At 35.9% G+C, this 26,214-nt stretch overlaps 1 protein-coding gene across 1 annotated transcript in view; it reads right to left on the bottom strand.

Annotated features, from left to right (window-relative positions):
- COL4A5 (collagen type IV alpha 5 chain) overlaps positions 1–26,214 on the bottom strand; it is a 284,616-nt gene that overhangs the window by 32,223 nt on the left and 226,179 nt on the right. Inside the window, exons 31-37 of the mRNA XM_055337689.1 lie at positions 24,077–24,244; positions 23,367–23,456; positions 22,654–22,803; positions 20,031–20,129; positions 18,569–18,658; positions 18,014–18,153; positions 1,973–2,099 (exon numbers count right to left, since the gene is read on the bottom strand). Of these exons, the coding sequence (XP_055193664.1) occupies positions 1,973–2,099; positions 18,014–18,153; positions 18,569–18,658; positions 20,031–20,129; positions 22,654–22,803; positions 23,367–23,456; positions 24,077–24,244 (864 nt within the window). The remainder of the gene's footprint in view (positions 1–1,972; positions 2,100–18,013; positions 18,154–18,568; positions 18,659–20,030; positions 20,130–22,653; positions 22,804–23,366; positions 23,457–24,076; positions 24,245–26,214) is intronic.

Genomic DNA, 26,214 nt, shown 5'->3' with positions numbered 1-26,214 from the left:
GAAAGAAGCCAGACAGGAGGATATAAAATGTATGATTCCATTTATATGAATTTCAAAAACAGGTGAAATTACTTGATGGTGATAGAAATCATAGTAGTGATTACTTTGGGGGGCAGGTTCACTGTGAAGGGGCATGGTTAAAACTTTATGGGGCAAGGGAACTATTTTATATCTTGATATATGTGGTAAGTACACAGATATATACATGGGCGAAAACTCATCTCCTAGTCTTGTACATTTTACTCTACATCATACTTCATTAAAATGTTAAGGAAAAGATAATCAAAGGCCCACTCTATCCTTGCCACTGTGCAACTCAAAAGACATATGAACAAATTAAATACATGCATAACAGAGGAGGTAGTATAATAATCTAGTTCAGGCTACCTACTTGACTATAGTGCTAAGTCTCTTTGCTTGCATGACTCAGTCCTTGTCATATAAATGAACTGAACAACTGTCCTACTAACAGTCACCGAACTGTGTGCCTGAGCACAACTTTCTAAAAGAATCAGCAGCAGGCTAAGTTTTGGTAGTGTATACTATCACCTACAAAAATAGTAAGGCCTCTTTTTTTTAAAAAATATCTTATTTATTTATTCATAGAGACACAGAGAGAGAGAGGCAGAGACACAGGGAGAGGGAGAAGCAGGCTCCATGCAGGGAGCCCCACGTGGGACTCGATCCCAGGTCTCCAGGATCACACCCCGGGCTGCAGGTGGCGCTAAACAGCTGCGCCACTGGGGCTGCCTTTTTTTTTTTTTTTCATTAAACTTTTGTTTTAATGGGTCTCACAATTCTGTGACAGATTTTTGGTCAAGTTGTTTCCATTAAAAAGTACTGATTTTAAAAACTAATAACTTAAAACTGCCACACATGCACAAAAAAATGGTTCACAAAACATTCTCCTTTCCTTCTGAAGGTTTTACTATGCATTGTTATCATTAACCAGTCTTTTCCTATTAAACTTAAATGGCCAATTGACACAAACAGTTCTGAGACCGTTCTTCCACCACTGATTAAGACTGGGGTGGCAGGTATTGGGGATAATATTCATTTAGCCTTCTGAGCTTTCTGGGCAGACTTGGTGACTTTGCCAGCTCCAGCTGCCTTCTTGTCCACTGCTTTGAGGACACCCACAGCAACCATCTGTCTCATGTCACGAACAGCAAAATGGCCCAGAGGAGGATAGTCAGAGAAGCTCTTAACACACATAGGTTTGCCAGGAACCATATCAACAATGGCAGCATCCCCAGATTTCAAGAACTTGGGACCATCTTCCAGCTTCTTTCCGGAACGACGATCTATCTTTTCCTTCAGCTCAGCAAATTTGCAAGCAATGTGAGCTGTGTGACAATCCAGCACAGGTGCATATCCAGCACTGATTTGGCCTGGATGGTTCAGGATAATCACCTGAGCTGTGAAGCCAGCTGCTTCCATTGGTGGGTCATTTTTGCTGTCACCAGCCACGTTGCCACGACGAACATCTTTGACAGATACGTTCTTGACATTGAAGCCCACATTGTCCCCAGGAAGAGCCTCACTCAAAGCTTCATGGTGCATTTCAACAGACTTTACTTCAGTTGTAACATTGACTGGAGCAAAGGTGACCACCATACCAGGCTTAAGAACACCAGTCTCCACTCGACCCACTGGTACAGTACAGTACAATAAGGCCTCTTAATTGACTTGTGGCTAGCAGTTAAAGATTGAAAAATGCTCTACCAAGCAGGTTTTGTGTTTTTTTTTCCCCCACAGGTTATTGTCCTGCTGAGCTGGTAATACTGATTCTCATTTTATACAGAAAGACATTTGGGCAAATAAAAGTTAAAGAGCTGGATCAAGATTATGTTGCTAGTCAGTATCTGATTGGGAAGTAGAATAGAAGTCTACCAAATAAGAAGTTGCTCTATGGTATGGGTTAGAGTAGACAGGAAGGAAAGAAGGAAGCATTAAAGAAAAAGAATTTTACCGGGGAATCCAGGAAGGCCTGGTTGTCCTTTTGCTCCAGGGGTCCCTGGTAATCCAGGCAAACCAGTATCTCCCATAGAACCTTTGATTCCAGGGTTTCCTGGGTATCCAGGAAGACCAGCTTCACCCTAAAATCATGAATAGAAAGATAAAGCTGAGTCTCTATATGACTTTAGATTGTATAACAACATAGCATTATCTTCAGATCATTTATTTTAGGTCAGGAATTCTGCCAAGTGCTTTACATAATATGCTTTGTTTAATCACTTGTAGAAATTTAACTTGAAAATGCTTTGTTTAATCATCACAACAGCTCTTTGAGTTAGGCTTTATCATCTCTATTTATAAATGAGAAAACTGAATCTTGAAGAATTCAAGTGCCTAATGGCTCTAGTAACTGGCAGAATCAGAATTTGAACCAAGGTCTGTCATACTCCAGAGTTCATGCTATTTCAACAATATGTAGGTGTATTATCTCATTAATCCTTAACAACTCGATAAGAAATGAATATTGTTATCCCATTTTACAGTGTTGCAACTAATAAGTTGTAGAGTCTGCATTTGGATCCAGATAGTCTGAATTAAACTTGTGATTGTTATTCCTGGTGTGCAACAATGAAATTCACTGCTTATAATAATTATGTCAAACAATAGTTATAGTAGGTTCTGCTGCAAAAAGTATATTTAATTTTAACATGAATAAGTTTATCAATTCTTCAGTGAACATCTCAAATCCCATATACTGCATGAAGCATTCCAGGACCAAGAAAGCTTATGCGAAGATGTAGGGTAGGTTCTTATTCTGTCAAGTCAATAATGGCTTCATATATGCATGTCTTGACTCTTTAACTACTTTGAACACTCCTTTGGGGTCAGAGACAATACATAAGTAACATTTTTACTCAGCGAAATTTTGCATTATGTTTCCTTCTAATAGAGCCTTAGAATGCATACCCACTTGCACAATTAAAACAAGTTTTCCTCAATAACAATCAAAACATGCTGTAACTCTGAATCTACTGGTGTCCAACTGCTTTGCTCATGAGGATCATGACTTCTCCAACAGTGTCAGTATTCAACATCATCTAATGAATACCTCCTTTTCTATTTAGTGCTTATGCTTGTCTAGGTGAACAAGATCATCTATTTGTGACTCAAATGATTCTGCATTATAGTAAAAGTTTTTTCAGCTAAATCCTTTTCTCCTTCTATCCCATTGGGCTGGGAATATATATATTTTGGTCCAAAACCTTACAAATCAAAGATTTAGCACATTCTTACACACATAATAGGTATAGGATTAAATTTTGGATTGAACTGGTTCCATCTTATATATTTACACAAAAAGCTTTGGATAGACTATCATAATTCTTGTTATTTATGAACCAATGCCATTTATATGTCAAAAAAAAAAACAACAAAATGCCAATAGTCTGCTAATGGCAAACCTGAAAGGCAATAAGCAAGCTTCTGATGATTTATGATAAAGTATGTTAAGTTCTATAAACTACACCAATTTGAATTTCAACCAGAACTTGGTTCCCCACTACACTTCTTACTACTCTATGGCCCTACTCTAAATTATAAAAAGAAAGTATTTCACCAGGGCTTCAGAAAAGGACTAACACTTGCTAGTTTAAATTTCATCTAAGATACAGATGTAGTGAAACACCGGGACACCTGCACCTCAATGTTTATAGCAGCAATGTCCACAATAGCCAAACTGTGGAAGGAGCCACGATGTCCTTTGACAGATGAATGGATAAAGAAGATGTGGTATATATATACAATGGAATATTACTCAGTCATCAGAAAGGACGAATACCCACCAATTGCATTGACGTGGATGGAACTGGAGGGTATTATGCTGAGTATAAGTCAATTGGAGAAGGACAATCATCATATGGTTTCACTCATGCATGGAATATAAGAAATAGTCAGAGGGATTATAAGGGAAAGGAGGGGAACTGAGTGGGAAAAATTAGAGAGGGAGACAAACCATGAGAGACTCCTAACTCTGGGAAACAAACAAAGGGTTGTGGAAGGGGAGGTGGGCAGGGGGTTGGGGTAACTGGGTGATGGGCACAGAGGAAGGCACTTGATAGGATGAGCACTGGGTGTTATACTATATGTTGGCAAATCGAACTTCAATAAAAACAAAGAAAAATTCTAAGTTTTTATTATTTATACACTTGCAGAGAGAACAATGAGCTTCTGAAAAGGTAAATAAGAAGAAATAAAAAAAGAAGAGAGTACTCAGTACTTCAACACACTGGCCAGAAATCTTGTAAACCACTCTGAGAAAGGAAAATTCTATTTACAAAGGAAAAGCTTGACATGACTTCAATAGACTTAAGCCACAAATATCTACATTTGTTCAAATGTCAATCTTTGATATAATTCTTTTTTTAGTTATGTAAAATTGACATATACAGTTAGTTTCAGGTGTACAATACAATTTTATATTTGTATATATTGTGAAATGATCACTACAATAAATCTAGTTAACATCCATCACCACACATAGTTACAGAATTTTTTAATTTTGTGATAAAAACTTTAAAAATTTACTCTCTTAGCAACCTTCAAATTATGACACAGTATTAACTAAAATCACCACACTGTACATTACATCCTGATGACCTATTTAACTGATGGCTGTACGTCTGTATTTTTAACCCTCTTCACTGATTTCACCCACACTTCAATGTGTTCCACCCCCATCTCTGGCAACCACAACTTTGTTCTCTGTATCTATTAGCTCATTCTTTAAATTTTTTGTCTATTTATTTATTTTTAGATTCCATATATAAATTAGAACAAATGATATTTGTCTTTCCCTAACTTATTTCACTTAGCATAATGCTGTCAAGGTCCATCCATGTTGTCAGAATGGTAAGATTTCATTCTTTTGTATGGCTCAATAATATATATATGTATATATATATAATACACACACACATATATATACACACATATATATACACACACACACACATATATATATAAATCTCACATTTTAAAAAAGATTTTATTTATTTATTCATTAGTGACACAGAGAGAAGGCAGAAACATAGGCAGAGGGAGAAGCAGGCTCCATGCAGACAGCCCAATGTGGGACTCGATCCCGGAACTCATATCCATTCATATACCATGAACACATGGGTTACTCCCACATCTTAGCTATTGTGAAAATACTAAAATGTATATGGGGACATGTATATCTTTTCAAGTTAGTTTTTTCATTTTCTTTAGATAAATATTCAGGAGTAGAATTGATGGATCATACGATATTTCTATTTTTATTTTTTAAGGACTCTCCATGCTATTTTTCATAATGGCTGTATTAATTTACATTCTCACCAACAGTGCACAAGGGTTCCCATTTCTCACCATCTTTGCCAACACTTGCTAAAACTTGTATTTTTGATAATAGCCATTTTAAGAGGTGTGAAGTGATATCTCATTGTGGTTTGATTTGCATTTCCCCGATGATTAGTGATGTAAAGTGCCTTTTCATATATCTGTTGGCCATTAATATGCATTCTTTGGAAAATGTCTATTTATTTTCGCTGCCCATTTTTAATTGGATTCTTTGTTTCACTTTTTAAAAAGATTTTATTTATTTATTCATGAGAGACACAGAGAGAGAGAGGCAGAGACACAGGCAGAGGGATAAGCAGGCTCCACACAGGGAACCCGATGCAGGACTCAATCCCGGGTCTCCAGGATCACGCCCTGAGCCAAAGACAGACACTCAACCACTGAGCCACCCAGGTGTCCCTTTTGCTTCACTTTTAATATTGATTGTATAAGTTCTTTGCATATTTTGGATATTAACTCCTTATTGGTATATGATTTGCAAATATTTTCTCCCATTCAGTAGGTTGTCTTTTCACTTGATAACTTCTTTGGTTGTACAGATTAGTTTGATGTAGTTCCACTTGTTTATTATGCTTTTGTTGCCTTTGTTTCTGGAGACACATCCAGAAAAACATCGCCAAGATCAATGTCAAGGAGCTTACTACCTGTTTTCTTCTGGGATTTTTATGGTTTCAGGTCTTACATTTAAATCTTCTATCCAAAAACAAAACAAAACAAAACAATACAAAACAAAACAAAACCAAAAATAAATCTTCTATCCAATTTGAGTTAATTTTTGTGCATAAAATAGTAGTCTAGTTTCATTCTTTTGCCTGTGTCTGTAACTTTTCCCAACAGCATTTATTAAAGTGACTATCTTTCCCCATTGTATAGTCTTGCTTCCTTTGTCATAAATTGACTATATTTGTGTGAGTTTATTTCTGGGCTCTCTATTCTATTACATTGATCTCTGTTTTAATGTCAATATTATATTATGTTGATTACTATAGTTGGCTGTGTAATATAGTTTGAAATTAGGGAGTAGGATACCTCCAGCCTTGTTCCTCTTTGTCAAGATTGCTTTTGGCTATTCAGAATCTTTTGTGGTTCCATAAAAACCTTAGGATTGTTTGTTATGTTTCTTTGAAAAATACCATTGGGATTTTGATGAGGATTGCAATGAATCAGTATATTGCTCTGGGTAATATGGACATTTTAACAATATTAATTCTTCCAATCCATGAGCATAGAGTATCTTCACTTTTTTTGCGTCTTCTTCAATCTCTTTCATCAATGTCATAGTTTTCATAGTATAAGTCTTTCATCTCCTCAGTTAAATTTATTCCTAAGTACTTTATTTATTTTGATGTAATTGTAAATGTGTTTCCTCAATTTCTCTTTCCGATAGTTCGTTGTTAGTATATAGAAGTGCAACACATTTCTAAATGTTGATTATGTACCCAATGACTTTCCTGAATTTTTTTTATTCACTCTAACAGTTTTTGGTGGCGTCTTTAGGGCTTTTTACAAATATAAGTATAAAGTATAAATATAGATACATATATACACATATATTTGTCTGAAAATAGTGAGTTTTTACTCTTTCTTTTGCAGTTTGAATGCCTTTCATTTCTTTTTCTTACCTAATTGCTCTGGCTAGCATTTCCAATGCTATGTTGAATAAAAGTGGAAAAAGTGGCCATCCTTGTTTTGTTTCTAATCTCAGAGGGAAAATCTTTCAGCTTTTCACCATTGCGTATGATATTAGCTGTGGGGTTCTCATATATGTCCTTTATGTTGTGATACATTCCTTCTATACCCATTTTGTTGAGATTTTTATCATAAATGGATGAATTATGTCAAATAATTTTTTTGCATCTATTGAAATTATCATATGATTTTTATACTTTATATTGTAATGGACAGTATATCATATTGATTGATTTACAGATGTAAACCCTCTGTGCATCTCTGGAATAAATTTCACTTGATTGTGATATATAATCCTTTTACTTGTTATATTGTTTAATTTGGCTTGCTAATATTTTGTTGAGTATTTTTCACGTATGTTCATCAAGGAAACTGGCCTGTAATTTTCTTTTTTTGTGTGGCATCTTGACTGGTTAGGTATCACTGCAATGCTGGGTCAATAAGGTGAGTTCAACGTGTACTCTCTTCTTCAATTTTCTGGAAAAGTTTGAGAAGCACACATATTCAGTCTTTAAATGTTTGGTAGAATTCACCAGTGAAATTGTCTAGTTCTGGACTTTCGTTTATTGGGAGGTTTTTTTGATTACTGTTTCAATCTGTTTACTAGTAACTGGTCTTTTCAGATGTTCTATTCCTTCATAATCCAATCTTGGAAGAGTGTATGTTTCTAGGAATTTATTCATTGCTTCTAGGCTCTCCAATTTGTTGGCATATAATTATTTATAATAGCCTTTCATTATTGTTGTATTTCTGTGTGTCAGTTTTAAATCCTTCTCTTTCATTTCTGATTTAATTAAATTTTTAATTTGAGCCCTCTCTTGATAAGTCTACCTAAAAGTCTGTCAATTTTACTTATCTTTTCAAAGAACCAGCTCTTAGTTTCACTGATATTTTCTATGCTTTTTTAGTCTCTATTTTATTTATTTCTATGTTGACATTTTTTTATTTCTTTCCTTCTACTAATTTTGGGGTTCATTTGTTTTTCTTCTTCCTGTTCCTTTAGTTGTAAATTTAGTTTGAGACTTCTCTTGTTCTTTGAGGAAGGCCTATATCATTACAAAGTTCCCTTTTAGAACAGCTTTTGCTTCATACCATAGATTTTGGCAAATTGTATTTCAATTTTCATTCTTCTCAAGCTAATTTTTACTTTCTCCTTTGATTTCTTCATTGGCCCACTGATTGTTCAGTAGCATGTTGTTTAATCTCCCATATTTGTGTTTTGTTTTTAGTTTCTCCTTGTAGTTGATTTTTAGTTTCATGCCACTGTGGTCAGAAAAAGATGTTTGATATGATTTTAATCTTCTTAAACTTACTGAGACTTGGTTTGAGGCCCAACATGTGAACTATCCTGGAGAATGTTCTATGTGGATTTGAGAAGACTGTATTCCACTGCTTTTGGATGGAAAGTTCTGTATACATTAGGTTCATCTAGTCTAATGTGTCATTTAAGGTAGATGTTTCTTTATTGATTTTCTGTCTGGATGACCTATCCATTGATGTAAGTGGGATATTAAAATCCCCTACCATTATTGTATTGATGTCAATTTCTCCCTTTAGGTTTGTTAATATTTGCTTTATTTATTTAGGCGATTCTATGTTGGGTGCATTAATATTTAGAAATGTTATCCTCTTGTTAGATCGATCCCTTTATCACTATGTAACACCCCTGTCTTTTATTTTTTTATTTTTCATTTTTTAAAGATTTTATTTATTTATTCATAGACACACAGAGAGAGGCAGAGACACAGGGAGAGGGAGAAACAGGTTCCATGCAGGTAGCCCGATGTGGGACTTGATCCCGGGTCTCCAGGATCACACCCCAGGCTGCAGGCGGCGCCAAACTGCTGCGCCACCGGGGCTGCCCACACCCCTGTCTTTTCATACTGTCTTTATCTTGGGCAGCCCAGGTGGCTCAGTGGTTTAGCGCCACCTTCAGCCCAGGGTGTGATCCTGGTGACCCTCCCTGCATGGAGCCTGCTTCTCCCTCTGCCTCTGTCTGTGCCTCTCTCTCTCTCTCATGAATAAATTTTTTTAAAATACTGTGTCTTAAAGACTATTTTGCATGACACAAGTATTGCTACCCCAGCTTTCTTTTGGTTTTCATTTGTGTGGAAAATCTTTTCCCAGCCCTTTACTTTAAGTCTGTGTGTGTCCTTATACCTGAAATGAGTTTCTTTTAGGTAGCCCACAGCCTATAACAAGCCTATAACTTGTCTTTCTAAAAATCTAGTAAGTCATGCAATGTCTTTTGACTGAAGAATTTAGTCCATTTACACTTAAAAAGTAATTATTGATAGGTATGTACCTATTGTCCTTTTGTTAATTGTTTTTTGGCTGTCTTGTGGTTCCTGTCTGTTCTTTCTTCTTTTCTTGCTCTCTTATATTGTGGTTTAATAACTTTCTTTAGAGTTACTATATTCTTTTTTACTATCTTTTGTGTCTATACTATAGGTTTTTGCTTTGTGGCTACCAAGAGGCTCGCAGATAACAGTCTAGATATATTAAAATGTATTTTAAGTTGATAGCAACTGACCTTTGAACACATTAGAAAATTCTACATTTTTTGCTCCCCTCTCATTTTATATTTTTGATGTTACATTTTACATCTCATTTTGTCCATCCCTTAACTGATAATTGTAGTTTGAGTTACTTTTAGTTCTATTGTCTTTGAACTTTCACACTAGATTTATAAATTATTAATCCACTACCTTTACTATATATTTACTTTTACCTTTAAGATTTAAACACTCATGTTTCTTTGTCACTAACTAATGCACTTTCTTTTCAGCTTAAAGAAGTCCCTTTATAATGTTTCCTGTTAGGCCAGTTTGGTGGTAATGAGCTCTTTTAGCTTTTGATTGTCTGTAAAAGTCTTTCTCCATCAACCCTGAATGATAACCTTGCTGGGGAGGGTATTCTTGCTTAGAAGTTTCTTTCTTTCAGAATTTTGAATATATTGCCCCACTGTGTCTGGCCTACAAAATTTCTGCTGAAAAATCTGCTTACAGTTTCATTAGAGTTCCCTTGTACAAAACAATGGGTTTTTCTCTTGCTGCTTTTAAGAGTCTATCTTTGGACAGTTTACTTATATCATGTCTTAGTGTTGATCTTTTTGGGTTCATCTTACTTGGGCCCTTATGGCCTTTCTTGATCTGAATGCTTCCTTCTTAGATTAGGGAGGTTTTCAGCCATTATTTCTTTAAATATGTTTCCTTCTCCTTTATCTCTCTCTTTTCCTTCTGGGAGCCACTATAATTAAAGTATTGAGATTTATGTTATCTCATAGGTTCCTTAAGCTATCTTTACTTTTAAATTTTTCCTTTTTGATTTTCTGTTTGGGTGAGTTCCACTCTTGTCCTCTAGATCACTTTCTTCTGCTTCATGTAGCCTCCTTTTCAACCTTTCCTGTTTATTTTTCCACTCAGTTATTGTATTCCTCAGCAAAACAGCTACTTCCCCCAGTCTTGAAGGAGTAGCCTTGTGTAAAAGATATAACTTATCCATCAACCTAAGACCTAGTTCCTTGTCTCTCAAACCTTTGTAATTATTTAAGCAGCCTAATTTATTCTTCTTAGTCTCAGCTGTTGAAGGTGTGCCAATACCTGTCAGTGTTCTAAAGAGAGGAATCTCAGTCAGCACCTACTCTCAGGCTGATTGGAAGACACATCCTTAGGCAGCAGTTTAAAAGTATGCAAATTAATATAAACTCCTGTGGTACCACAATAGTAAACCCTACTGGCCTGTAGACTAAGTGGATCTGGGGGTGTTGCGAAAATTAGGGGTTCAAAAAAATGTATCAGGTCCTTTTTGGGAGGTACCAGCAGGCTGTATCAAGGCTGAGGAGGAATACAAAGATGGCATCCTCCAGCCTGCATTCCCTGAGAGTACCCATGTAGCCTCTACATGTATGCCAAACTTTAAGTCTACCCCTCAGACTGAAGCTCCAAGACAAAAAACAGGCCTTTTTCGCAGACTGGGGATTTGTTTCAGTCCATTGTCTGCATAGTGCTCTGGGGGTTGGTAGCATGCCAAGAACTGTGTCTCTGATTGTTACAATCTTGTGGTATTTAGGAATATGAGTCCCCTGGCCACCAGAGCCAGATGGTTACAGAGTGACCCCAGTAAGGACTACGTGCACCTGCTGGCTTTTGCAGGGACCACTGGAGAGCACAGAACTGGTATATTCCTCTTCTACATGGCTGCAGGAGAATCTAGGGCTGGTGCTTGCCTGCCATCTTTAGTGGGGCAATGGGAGAGTGCAGGGCTGGTCACACTTGCCAGCACTATCAAGGGAGAGGGAGAGTACAAAAGTCATGCCTGTCAGCACTTCCAAACTTAAAGAGAATTCTAAAATACTCCTGCCCCTCTGGTAGATGCTTTAATATTAGCAAATGAATCTCTTTCACATATAATGCTGGCACTTTTCAAATTGCTGCTTTTGCACTGTTTTCTGAGGTGGATGAGTTTTCTGAGGTGGATGAGTCTGCATGGAAACCCTTCAAGAAATGTATCTCAGTTCTTCACAGTCCCTTGGATGTAAGCCCCTTTGGTTTTCAAACCTAGATGTTTTGGAGGATTGTCTTTCTGTTGCAAGTCTCAGAGGTTAGGGTGCTTGATATGGGGCATGAACCTCTAACTCCTCAGTGAGAAGGTCCAGATTCATAAGATCCCTTCTGATTGTAAGTCACCATAGCAGGGGTGGGATTTTGAATGAGACTATCTCTGCCTCTGCTACCTGTTGATGTGGCCCTTTTACCACTTGCTGTGAAGGAAGCTGTTCAGTTAGTTTTCCGGTGTTTTTCAGAGGGAATTAATTGCTCCCTATGTAGCTACAGATTTGCTGTGTCTACAGAAAGAGGTATGTTCAGGATCTTCCTATGCTATAATCTTGGACTGCCCCACCACTATTCTTAACAACTCACTAGTTATAGAATTTTTTTCTTATGCTTGACATCCCCCAATCATAGTGTTATGTCCCCTGAATCTTTAATTCTACTCTCTTTTTAATATAGGAAGTCTCACTTTGCACAATCATATGGAACTATAATAATTAAGATGCAAACTAAACCACGTAAAAGGGATCTTAATAATTAATAAGAAAAGTACGATTGTTCCATGACGTTTAAGAGTTTTTCCCACAACTTTAAAATCTCTCTTCATGTAGGTTATATATGTATAGAGAAAAGTCATATATTGCTAAGTCTGCTTTCACTAACTTCCTTGTCTGCATCTCTAAAGTCTCTCAATGGTAGCAATATCAACATTCCTATGGCTCGCTATTTTCTCTGTAATCCTATTTCTATTAGATTTTAATGTCATTTCCGGTGTTATCACTTCCCATTTTTGCTGCACTTTTATCTCTATTGGTTAATTTTCTCTTTTAAGTACCCATATTTTTAAAATTTCATAGTGGTTTATCAGTGAGAGACAGATGCAATACAACCACATGCTTTGCTATTAGGGCATTAAGGGAATAATAAATTCACAGTGACTAATCACTGACAGAATTTGAAAGAAGTGAAATAACCATTCACTGATCATGATATTCAACTGTTATTTATATATTGATTTATGAATTGAAGAGCTAATATGTCATGGTAACTTTAGTTTGAACTATGTTGTTGTGGACTAATGTTATATAACTAAGTTGTGGTAATAAATTTGTGCATATCAGAACTGTGCAAAGTAAGGACTGCCTGTGCCTAGTAGAACTGAACTATAAAATCTTCTTTTTTCAATGTGTCACCATTATATGACAAAACAATACCATCTGAAAGAAACAACAGACTACTTCAAATACATGACTTCTTTGTTTTATTAGCTTTGTTAATATCTAAGTTCAGTGTAGAATTTGTTTACTGAAATATACTTGAAGGCTGCACAGAGAAAGAAACTAAGTCAGCTTCTTGCTTGAAGCGTTGAATATACTGTGAATATTTGCTAATCAAAACATGTTTTTTTCTGTAGACCTTCATTATAAATTCAGATACGTTCTCCCTCCACCTGTGTCTCTGCCTCTCTCTCTCTCTCTCTGACTATCATAAATAAATAAAAATTTTAAAAAAAAGATTTAAAAAAAAGGGGGATCCCTGGGTGGCGCAGCGGTTTAGCGCCTGCCTTTGGCCCAGGGCACGATCCTGGAGACCCAGGATCGAATCCCACGTCGGGCTCCCGGTGCATGGAGCCTGCTTTTCCCTCCACCTGTGTCTCTGCCTCTCTCTCTCTCTCTCTCAATCTGACTATCATAAATAAATAAAAATTAAAAAAAAGATTTTATAAATTCAGATACGACCTATGGTAATTTAGTTCCATTATATAAATGTTAACATTTGTTCAGTCCAGAAAAAATATCTATGAAAAAATTTAGAAAAAAAATTTAAATGGAATTTCAAATCAATGAGTAAAGGATGGAATCTATAACAAATGGGGTTGGGTTACCTGGATATTTATTTTAAAAACATTAAGATATTCCCTCACCTCACATAATATAGAGAAAAAGCCAATGGATTAAATATGTAAATACACGGAACAAAATCATGAAAGTACTGGAAGAAAATATGCGTCTATTTTTATAATATTAGGATATAGAAATTTTTATAACAATCAGAAAATTATGCTCCTGATCTTTCCCACCAAATCTGCTTCCCCAAATCTCTCTTATCTCAGTATGTAGCAACTCTATTTTCCCACTTGCTCAGAATAAAAACTTAAGAGTCATCCATGATATCTTTCCTTTCATAGTCCATGATATCTCTCCTCTAATATTCCATAAGCAAATTTTCTGGCTTGACCTGGAAAATATATTCAGATTCTGAATGTTTCTTATCACTTCCACTGCTACCACCCTGAACCACGCCAAAAAGATCTCTGGTCTGTATTATTTAAATAGTATCATAAGTGGTCTCACTCTTTTCATCCTTACTCCTTTATGATCTACTTCCAAAATAGGAGCTATGATATATATTTTTTTATTTTTGATTATTAACATTTTTAAAAGATATTATTTATTTATTCATGAGAGACACAGAGAGAGGCAGAGACATAGGCAGAGGGAGAAGCAGGCTCCATGCAGGAAGCTGGATGTGGGACTTGATCTGGGGACTCCAGGATCATGCCCTAAGCCAAAGGCAGACACTCAACAGCTGAGCGACTCAGGCATCCTGAGCTATGATATATTTTTAAATTTCAGTACAATCATGTTACTCCATCCAGTCACTCCCCATTTCACTCAGGTATAAAATCCTTAACTATGATCTACAAGGCTCTAGATAATTTATCTTCTGTTACCAATCTGATCTCATCTTTTTCTTAGTTTCACCTCACTCACTCTGTTAAATCCACACTAGCCACCTTCATGTTCTTCAGACATGTCTTTATGCTCTTATCTCAGAGTGTTTGAATGATTCATTCCCTCAATGCATGTGAGATCAACTGTTATCAGAACAGCTTTCACTTATTACTCTATTTCAAAATACAGCAATTCTCAGCAATTCCTATCCCCAAGCCTCACTTAACTTTTGCCATACCTTCTAACACACCATAAATGTATTTATTTTGTTTATTGACTAGATGCAAGATCCACACAAGCAATGAGTTTGTTTCATTCATTTTCCATCTCCAGCACTTAAAACAGTACCTAGCATCACACGCTCATTAGGTATGTTTTAAATGAATGAATAAATAACATTTGCCTCATTAGGTATGTTTTAAATAAATGAATAAATAACATTTGCCTGTGTAAAAATTTTATACTTTACATGATAAATGCACAGTAAACAGGGTTCTATGACAAACAAATGACTGGGAGAAAATATTTGCAAGATATATAAATAGGCAGCGGATGCATCTTTGTGAAGTACTTCCATAAATCAACAGGAAATACACAACCAAATCCCCTCCTGAAAATGAGGCAAGGGTGTGAATAGATAATTTGTAGAGGAGATATAAGCATAAGAAATCTCATTCATAATTAGGAAAATTCAAAATTAAACAATGATACTCTGCTTTTCACCCACTAGACTGACAAAATTAAAATGACTAATAATACTCAACATTTGTAAAAATAAAAAAATAGAAAATTTCTTACACTGATCAATATAGTATAAAATAGTAGAGATATTTAAGAGAAAAATTTGTGATAATCAATATTAAAAAGGCATATAATATGATGGGTTCCAGCAACTCTACTCAGAATTGATTCTATGGCAATATTTACCAAGTAATCTTAAGATATATATGTAAGATATGGGTAAGAATCTTCAGAGCAACATATATTTGTAATCATGAAAATATAGAAACAACTCAGTGTTCATAATTGGTTAAACTATTTATGGTTAACCCATATACAAAATACTATATAATTATGAAAATGAATGAGGCATTTATTTATGGGCTGATAAAGAAAATTTGCTAAGACTTACTAAGTTATGATAGCTAGGTCCAGACCAGATATATAGTATGGTTTTATGTATGTAAATAAAAACAAAAGATACCTATATTTGGAAGATGCAGCATCATTTCATGAATCAGGAACTGAGGAAAAATGCTTCCAATTATAGTTGTAAGATGCACCTCAATATGAGAGATTTTGAATGTAAACAATTAAGTCTTAAAATTGATGAAATATCTATCATATATTCATGTTTATATACACATAAAATGTCTTTTGTGGATGACTACTAAAAATGGTTATCTTGGGGAAGAAATATGAATTTAAGGTATGTAAATATGTGGAAAGAAGAATTCTCATTTTACATTGTTTCATAATGGTTGTTTTTTAAAATCAAGTTTCTTGGTTACTATTAATATAAAAACTTTGAAAGACAAGAATCTAAATGTATTTATCTTTTGACCTGGATATTTAACGTTTAAGAATCTATACAGTATAAATAATTAAACATGTGTCTAGGTATGTGTCTAAGAATATTCATTATGATATTATTTGCAACAACACAATGTCATGCAACTATTAAAAATAATGTACAGTGACAAAGAAAATTGTCTAAGATATATTTAAAAAGAAAGATTTAAAGATATGTGATAAAGCAAATACAGAATAGTGTGTATTCTATGATTCTACACAAATACAATATATGTAGAAAACCCCAAATTTTGTATATGTACATAAAAATATGTAAGGCAAAGGATTCAAATTTACACACCATTATCAGTGGATCTCTATAGAGAAGGGAATGGAATAAAGAAGATATGTTATGAAAGAGATTTTCACTTTTACCCTTGATATGTCTATATTATCATTTTTTTAATGTAGCCATGTTATTACTGGTAAGATTTCAATAGAACAGAAAATATTCAACATCATGTCAATAGACTTTACACTGTTAATTTGAAGTTAATAAAGCAGAAATTTCTCTTGATTATCTCTTACAATAAGTTGATTGACTACACAAACAAAAGTTTTTTGTATATTATTAAAAAGAAATTACCTTTAAAACATTATTCAAATTTCACATGAGTGAAATCGTTGAACAAGAAAAAAGAGATAAAGCAAGAACAGACTCAATGATAGTGAACATCCTGATGATTACTAGAGGGAAGGTGGGTGGAGGGATGGGTTAAATAAATTATGGGGATTAAGGGGTGCACTTCCTGTGAATACTGAGTATGGTATAAAAGTGCTGAATCACTATATTGTACACCTGAAACTAGTATAACCTTGTATGTTAATTATACTAGAATTAAAACTAAAATAAAAATTTTTCAAAAATTAAAAAAGGGCAGCTTAAAAGGAAAAAAACACATTATTCAGTACATTCTTATCTCAGTGTGAATTTTCTTTTTTTTAAAAAGATTTATTTATTTATTTATGATAGAGAGAGAGAGAGAGGCAGAGACACAGGAGGAGGGAGATGCGGGCTCCATGCCGGGAGCCTGACTTGGGACTCGATTCCGGGACTCCAGGATTGCGCCCTGGGCCAAAGGCAGGCGCTAAACCACTGAGCCACCCAGGGATCCCTCAGTGTGAATTTTCATTAATTCCATGGAAGGTTAGTAACACTATACTTTTTCTAATACTTCCTAGTTTTGTGGTCTGACTGAATGATTAAAAACAATATTATAAGACAAATGATTGACTAAGAGAAAATATTTGCAACATATATAATAGGCAATGGATGCATCTCTGCTAGTTAAAAATTACTTCCACAAATCAGTAGGACTTGTTACCTTTTTACATGGAATTAAGCAGCTATCAAATATTTGTTGAGTTTAATGATTCTAAGATACAGTCTAAATTTAAAAATATTTTATTTATTCATGTATTTGAGAGAGAAAGAGAGAGAGAGAGAGAGAGAGAGAGAGAGAGAGCATAAGCAGAGGCAGTGGCAGAACAAGAGGGAGAAACATACAGGGAGTCTGCAGGGCTCTATCCAAGACCCCAGGATCATGACCTGAGCTGAAGGCAGACACTTAACCTACTGAGCCACCACTTAGGTACCCCAGATACGTTCTAAATCTGATTGATTGAGAAACACTACCAGAATTCTCACACTGACTAGGGGCATAGAGGGAGATGTAAAACTGTTTTAAGAGAATACCTCAGATATACAGTTAGGAATACTACTGAACTTTCATTAATTGCATGTTACTTTGTTTATAAGTCTTTTCATATTAGTTAATAATATTAGGAAATAGATCAACAATTCCACCACTAAGAAGGGAAAAGAAAACCAGAACCACACAGAAATATACCTCTAGTTTACTGAAATATACTCAAGAGATTAAGATAGAGGGAAAGCTAAGAAATCAGAATATTTCCCCCCTCATACCTTTTTGGATTGGCTATAAACCCTAAGACCTATCTCCTTACAATATAAGAGAAAATGGGAGGAATGAATTTCCAGAATATATCATATCATTGTATAGTTCGTTTAATGAAGAATTAAGAATGAACACAGTATTTGAAAAAAAAAAACACACGTGCTAAGGTACATGCCTGGAGTAGAATTACCTTTGGGCCAGGAAGACCTGGAAGACCAATGCCTGAAACACCAGGATCACCTTTTTCACCTTTTTGTCCAGGTAATCCTGGGGAGCCAGGTTGTCCAGGAACTCCAGGAGGTCCAGGAGACCCTTTCACACCCTGAGGACCTGTTGAAAACATGTAACATGCATTTTTTCAAAATATTCTTTATTCATGGCATATCTATGATGCTTATGACTAAGGGAAAAGTTTTTTTAAAAAAAGAACTCAGCAAATTCTGAATTATATAATAATCTTTTACAATTAGGATTATTTAAAAGTCTATTTTTCAAGAAAGTTTAAGTGAAAGGGTACAGCTAAAGAAAAGATTTATGTTTGTGGATTCTTACTCTTAAGTTTTCTAAAACTCTGTCCCTTAATTCCCACTTTAAATATTTGTGAGATGAGAGAGCTCTATTCACTGTATACCTTAGTTATTGTCTCAATTTGATTCTATCAACACCAGTATCTATTTTGTTAACAAAGATAGTGAACCATCTGCCATTAATAGTATTAAATATTTGGGAGATGTTCATCACTTACCTGGAAAACCCATATCACCTATGCTTCCTTTAAGCCCAGGAGGTCCTGTAAGCCCTGGTTTCCCAGGGAGGCCAGGGTTACCTTTGGGACCTATAAAAGTTAAACTGGTTAAATTAAGACAAGTCAACAATATTGAAGTTGCCTGATTTCTTGGCGTAGGTTATAATTACAATGTAAAGCATGGGATTAGACGGATCAAATCTTAATATATGATTAAATTCCACAGATCTAACTCAGCATAAAGCAGGCAAGAGGTACCTAAGAAATCTTCTTAGGGACATATGACATTATAAACATTTATGTAACAGAGGTACAGAGATAACAGAGGTAACAGAGGTCTCCTAATACAAATTAGTTTTTAAAATGCAAAAATTTTACCAGGACACCTTGTTTCTTACCCTAAAACAATTCCAATCACCTGAAGTCCTATTTGCTGTATGTGTATAACTACCCTTACTGTATTTGTCACAGATAAATGATAAAATGAGTCCGCTTTTAAAAATGGAGGAGTGGTTTTCCCATGTAAATCTGATTATATCAAAACAGTAAATGGAAAGTGGTATCCTGTTATGATATAGTCCCAGTAGATTAGGCCAGGGATAGATAAAGGTTGAAGGAGAAATACTGTACTGTCACCCCCAACAGTCACGGCTGCTGTGTTTATACATTCTTCCTAGAGCTGTGTGGTAGTACCTAGGGATTTCCTAAAGACCTCCATGTTGCCTTAAACATTTTTCTTTCACACTGAATTCCATCTTGGAGAAGAGAATGCAGAAGATGTGAAGGATACGAAGGAGCTATATCAATGCAATGTAGTACAGAGTCTAGAGCAGAATAACTGACCTGAAGGACTCCTATGAGGATGGAGACCAGCTCTTTATTCCTTTGGGGCCTAACTAAAAGAAAATGGCTTAAGAAGCAGCAAGAGTTTTATTAGAAATTAGAAAAAAAAACCCATGTTGACTCTAAGGGTGATTAATGCTGAAATAGACTACCAAGGTAGGTTGTGAAATTTTAGTCCTTAGAAACTTTAAAAAATAGAATCAGCAGCCATTTTTTACATGGTTTAATGACTGACTTGTCTGAAAGCAATAACTAAAAAAAGGTAAATTTTTCAGCACCTACCAGATAATTGTCTCATTTATATATGTTGAAATGTATGAAAATAAAACACACCATCTTATTTGGATATACTTCTCATTCTGTATATATCCTCACTCCCACAAAAAAGAAGAAACTGAGCAAAGCAAAATATACTACAAATCTTGTCAGTTGACAGCTGGGCCAAATGGCAACATTTCTGCTAAAAAAAAAGAGCTCCATATCTCAGTAGCTACCCAAGCATACTGGCATCATACGTCATGATCAGATCCAAAACATCATCACACATGGTAAGTACATAATTACTTTTTTAGGATTTAGGATCAGCCATTTAATTGCTACAGGTAGTCTGTATACCTACCTGATGGTCCTGGTAATCCAGGTTGTCCACTCAGTCCAGGTTGCCCTGGGTCTCCAGGCAAACCCTGGTAACCTTTTGGCCCTGAAACTCCGGGAATACCTTCCAAAGATGAGTATAAGGAAGACAAGTTAGGCTGATATCATTAATCCTTTAAAAATAAATTGGGAAAGCAAGCAACCCAAATTCTGAACTGTGAATGAAATATAGGAACTCATGTAGTATTCTCATGTAGTATGAACCAATAGCACTGGACACATGTTAAACCCCTCCACTTTTTATTTAGCTACCATTAAGAAATTCAAAGCACTCAATAACTAAGTCATTTTCCTCTTTGGGCCTCAGTTTCTTACATTGTAAAACAAAGGAATTGGGGCAGATTATCTTTAAGCTATCTCTTAGATTCTACAACTACTTTTAATAGTCCAATTATAATAGAGATTATTGCCTCTATTTTACAGAAGGCATAATTGAAAGAGAAGACTTGTAAGGAGTAATTCAAAAAAGATATCTCAGGATCCCTGGGTGGCGCAGCGGTTTAGCGCCTGCCTTTGGCCTAGGGTGCGATCCTGGAGACCTGGGATTGAATCCCACGTCGGGCTCCCGGTGCATGGAGCCTGCTTCTCTCTCTGCCTGTGTCTCTGCCTCTGTGTGTGTGTGACTATCATAAATAAAAATTAAAAAAAAAAACCGTGGCTTAAAAAAAAAGATATCTCATTTTGACAATAATAAAAACTTAGGTGGCCCTACCTCTTTTATGATGATATATAAAACTACAGTAATGTCTTTTTTGAAGAAAAATCCTACCAAGTCCTGATCATAGAGAAACATAATATCTGTACACACATATGCCCACACACACTCACATGCACACATAGACTGAAAATATTAATGGTTATGACACCAAAAAATCCACAAACTTTACTATAAGCTGCAGATAAACATAGTTGGCTTTAAAGTTCCATGTTGTTTTAGAGGCTATTCTATATAGATTGGATTATAAGCACTTTATTAATTTGTGCTTATCTGCATTTTCTGATGTCTTATTATATGTTATACTTTTATAAAAAGAAAAATGAACTTTTTATTTAAAAAGTCAGTGTGATACTTCATATCTTTTTTTTTATTTATGATAGTCACAGAGAGAGAGAGAGAGAGAGAGAGAGAGAGAGAGAGAGAGAGAGGCAGAGGAGAAGCAGGCTCCATGCACCGGGAGCCTGATGTGGGACTCGATCCCGGGTCTCCAGGATCGCACCCTGGGCCAAAGGCAGGCGCCAAACCGCTGCACCACCCAGGGATCCCTCTTATTTGTTTCTAATAAAGTAACTAGAGTAACACAGTTGTACACTAAACCTACTTTCAGCAACTTCTAGGGCTGAGCTTGGCTGTTCACAGTCCAATACTTGTTTATTCTGCTAAAGCAAGATAATGAACTGCATTTTTTTTAAGAAACTCTTTTTTTTAATTTTTATTTATTTATGATAGTCACACACACACACACACACACACACACACACACACACACACAGAGAGAGGCAGAGAGAGAAGCAGGCTCCATGCACCGGGAGCCCGACGTGGGATTCGATCCCGGGTCTCCAGGATCGCGCCCTGGGCCAAAGGCAGGCGCCAAACCGCTGCGCCACCCAGGGATCCCCTAATGGACTGCATTTAAAAGCCAAGCATGATATGTATATCATAACACTGCAGGGCGACAATGTACTAGTTATCTCATCTGGTTTCAAGGGGAAAAAATTTAAAGGACTAGCAAATTTCCCAAACACTGAAATCTGTTTTCCAAGTGATTCTGGCTATATATCCATTTTTCTCAACCACATCCTATATTGCTTTCTAGAAAGCCTGAAGATGACTACCTTAAGTCTATTTTTTTCCTTAAGTCTATTTTTTAAGAGTTCATAGTTTGTGACTGATTAAACTACAAAGAAAATAAATAAAAGTAGATCACTTGGGGCAGGCCAGGTGGCTCAGCAGTTTAGCGCTGCCTTCAGCCCAGGGCCTGATCCTGGAGACCCGGGATGGAGTCCCACGTCAGGCTCCCTGCATGGAGCCTGCTTCTCCCTATGCCCGTGCCTCTGCCTCTCTCTGTGTGTCTCTCATGAATAAGTAAATAAAATCTTTAAAAAATTTTAAAAATGGAAACAGAAACAAGTGTATCTAGCTCATAACAAAGCTGAAGGAGGGGATAGAATAAACCCAGATAATGTGTGAACATTATTCAGTCTCTTAAGATCTTCTTTCCCAGGCAGCCCGGGTGGCTCAGCAGTTTAGCGCTGCCTTCAGCCCAGGGCCTGATCCTGGAGACCCGGGATGGAGTCCCACGTCAGGCTCCCTGCATGGAGCCTGCTTCTCCCTATGCCCGTGCCTCTGCCTCTCTCTCTCTCTCTCTCTCTCTCTCTCTCTCTCTCTCGAATAAATAAATAAAATCTTTAAAAAAAAAGCTGATCACTCAAACAATACAAATCAGGTTAAAAATATTCATTACCAAAAATGTGATATATCTAAATGCCTTTTGTTGGTGACTACTACACTACAAGTCACTTTTCATGCTATTAAAAATTAAACTTCAGGTATACCAGTTAACACATTCACAAATAAATGCATTACTCACCTGGTAAGCCAGGGTCCCCCTTCTCTCCTTTTGAGCCCAACAGATCTGGATCCACTGGTCCAGGAGGGCCTGGAAGGCCAGGCTCTCCTTTACCACCTTTTTCTCCTGCAGGGCCAGGAGGTCCTGGCTGACCCTGCAAACCATTATCACCTAACACCAACATGAGTGTGGGGAGAACACAACAGATCAGACTCATCCTTCCAGGATTAATGCATATAAAGATTATTCACATGTTCCATAATTTAGTAGGCCACTGACCATACAAAATGCTTATGCACTATGGTTATTGTTTATGAGTAACTTGAACTCACACAGATTTTTACACTCAACACTCCGTCTATTTTCTGGGGTTCTTTGACAATTATAGAAACTAAAAAAATCAAAATTTAATCCCTGTGTTTTGTTATTTTGAGCTGAGCATTTAGCACATTTCATGGTATCCAAACTATGCATGCCACCAAATTGAAAATAGAATGTACTTAAATGCCGTGTCATATAAGAGATAAATCACTGAATTCTACTCCTGAAAGCAATGTTACACTATATGCTAAATAACTAGAATTTAAATAAAAACTTGAAAAATGCCATGTCACATAGAAACAAAATATAAGTAAGCATTGCTCATTTTAAAGCACTAAAAATATTCTGTATTAACATAAAACAATGTTAATTTTCTCCCTTACATGTATCTTCCAGCCAACTTTGAATATTACCTTTTAGACCAGGAATACCACTCCTGCCAGGAATTCCCAAAGGTCCTGGAGGGCCGGGAGGTCCCATCATACCCATTTCACCTTTGGCACCTTTGAAGAATATCAATAATTAACTTTTACCTTTCCTTGACCTTGGAAAGATAAAAGATAACTTTTAAGATGTCAACTGGAAGACTATTGAGTGTTGGGAAGAAGGCACTAAGTTTTATCTGTTTTCAACTTTTGCAACCTTAGTGAACACTTCTGCTGATTCTATGAAAAAAAGACTCTGGGGTGCCTGGGGTGCTCAATCAGTTAAGCATCTGACTCTTGATTTTGGTTCAGGTCAGGATCTCAGGGTCATGGGATCAAGCCATCCTGGAAGTATATCATTCATCCCAACCACTCCAGTTGGTGCCACGTGGATCAAAGAGAAATGACCCAATCAAATCGTGCCTTAATTTCTGACCCACAAAATCCTGAACAAAATAAAAAGGTTGATTTAAACCATTAAATTGTGGGATCTTTTTTTTATACAGCAACACCTGACCAGAAATCTCAGAGAAAAAGCATAACGAAAATAGCAAAGTGGGTTTCCTGCAAAGACATTTAATACTTTTCCTTAAGGGATAGTGTCAATCCAGAAAAATACAACAAGAAAATAATATATCAGAATCATGTTAGTTTTAATTTCCTGAATCCAAAAGCAGAGAAAACTTTAAATAAATTACCTGGAAATCCAGAGGTTCCTGCTTTTCCTGGAAGCCCTGGTGTTCCTGGGGGTCCCATAGGACCAGGTGCTCCAGGAATCCCTGGACTGCCTCTCTCACCAGGGGGTCCTAGAACATCAAACCCAGGAGGCCCTGGATCTCCCTTCTCTCCTGGTATTCCGTGTAGGCCTAGTTAATACAACACCAATATTAACAAGTTTTGAAGTAGTTTTAAGAGATGTTTCTGATTATTTTTCTAGCAAAAAAATGATAGATTCCTGTGTATAACAAACCTAACCGTGAGTCAGAGATACTTTTGGTATTATGGATATAAAATGACCTAACAATCAAACTTTAGGATTTTCAAACATATTCCTCTATGAAAGTGCTTCTAAAATTATTTCCAGTGAAAGACTAATGTTTTCTTAATTCCTGGTCCATCATGGACTAATGTTTTCATAAAACAATAAAAATTACTAAAATAAACTAAAGACGTACAAAATACATGACTACATTTTGGTTATTATATTCAACAAATGCAATTACACTACCCAATTACTATATAAGTTTCTAAATGCTTATTCTCAATTTCTTCTAATTCCAATGCAGACTGGTAATAAGCAGTTTGTTACTTGACATTGGTCCATTGACTGCATTTGGATTTGCACTGCTCTAAGGTACTATGGATTATTGGGATATTATTTCTATAATCTATAAAAATGATTAATTACTGAATAAGTCAGTTATGTGGACCTTTTTTACTTTTACATGTTATTTTAATAATATATTACCATCAGTTTTTGTTGTTAAATTTTGTTTCTCAGTATTCCAACCAGGATTTTACAGAAAAAATATGACACTGCAGAAATATTTAACCTTAGTAAATTTTGTAAGACTGAACTATTCCAAAAGACAAAATGGTTAAGAAAGAATATATTTTGGGGAAAGAATTACTCTACAAACAAAGCAAGTTCCCACTCTAATCCCTAACAGGTATGTGACTTAGTGAGTTACTTAATATTGTTGATCTACAGCTGTTAAGTGGGGATACAACTGAATGGAAGCTGGAGGCTGAGCCGGGTGACCGTTCTCAGTGTCCTTTCAACAATAAGACCCAATTGTATTGTTGAAGATTCACAAGTAATTATTTTTATAATAGCAAGACGCCGGGATTTTAAGATCTGTTTGATGTCATATACCAACATGTCCTTAAACCAATAAAATTCACTTTGAAAATTAGAGAATTCCATTTAGTTGGCACAGTGGTAATGGTTCCAATGCTGTCATTTCATAGAAAATATTATAAAGAGGGGAAAGATATTTTACATTGTTATATTTGTGACATATGATGAGACACCTAATAATGAGCACTATTACAGCTCCCTGTACAGATTACTGCCTACTATTACAGTATAGCTCAACTAGTTTTTGATAGCTAAGTTTTCAAGATAACCAATTTGTCCTTTGAAAGACGCTCTACAAAATAACAAAAAAAAAAAACCCTCAAAGTATTATTAAACCTGGACAAATCTTGTTTGTTTTTCATGTTTAAAGCTTTAAGATTCAGGGATCCCTGGGTGGCGCAGCGGTTTGGCGCCTGCCTTTGGCCCAGGGCGCAATCCTGGAGACCTGGGATCGAATCCCACATCGGGCTCCTGGTGCATGGAGCCTGCTTCTCCCTCTGCCTATGTCTCTGCCTCTCTCTCTCTGTGTGACTATCATAAATAAATAAAAACAAAATAAAGCTTTAAGATTCAGCTTTTGAGAAAGAACTACAGTACTTGGCAGACCTGAAGTTCAAGAGGCAGGAGTTACAGTTCAGCAGCAAGATGAACCACCCAAGCAGAAGCAAAGTTGCAAAAAGATTAATTAGGTTAGGAAACAAAGCTAAGCATGTAAAGATGAGAACAAAAAAGTCAACAAATAGAAGTTATTAGATACAGATTCACAACTATCATATATTAGTAATGAGTAAAGAAACTTATCTTAGGCATTCATTCAGATGTTCATATGGTATATTGTATAAGTGAAATGTATTTGCCAATAGAGATACAATAAAATATTTACATTCACAAAAATAATGTTCTTTGATAAAGATCAGCTTCATATTCTTATCTCTGATCCTTAGATTGCTTTGAATAATCCTCTTGGAACTTAAG

This window comes from Nyctereutes procyonoides, unplaced genomic scaffold (assembly GCF_905146905.1).
Source record: "Nyctereutes procyonoides isolate TBG_1078 unplaced genomic scaffold, NYPRO_anot_genome, whole genome shotgun sequence".
In the NCBI taxonomy this organism is placed as follows: domain Eukaryota; kingdom Metazoa; phylum Chordata; class Mammalia; order Carnivora; family Canidae; genus Nyctereutes; species Nyctereutes procyonoides.
This window is presented reverse-complemented; position numbering and strand designations above follow the sequence as displayed.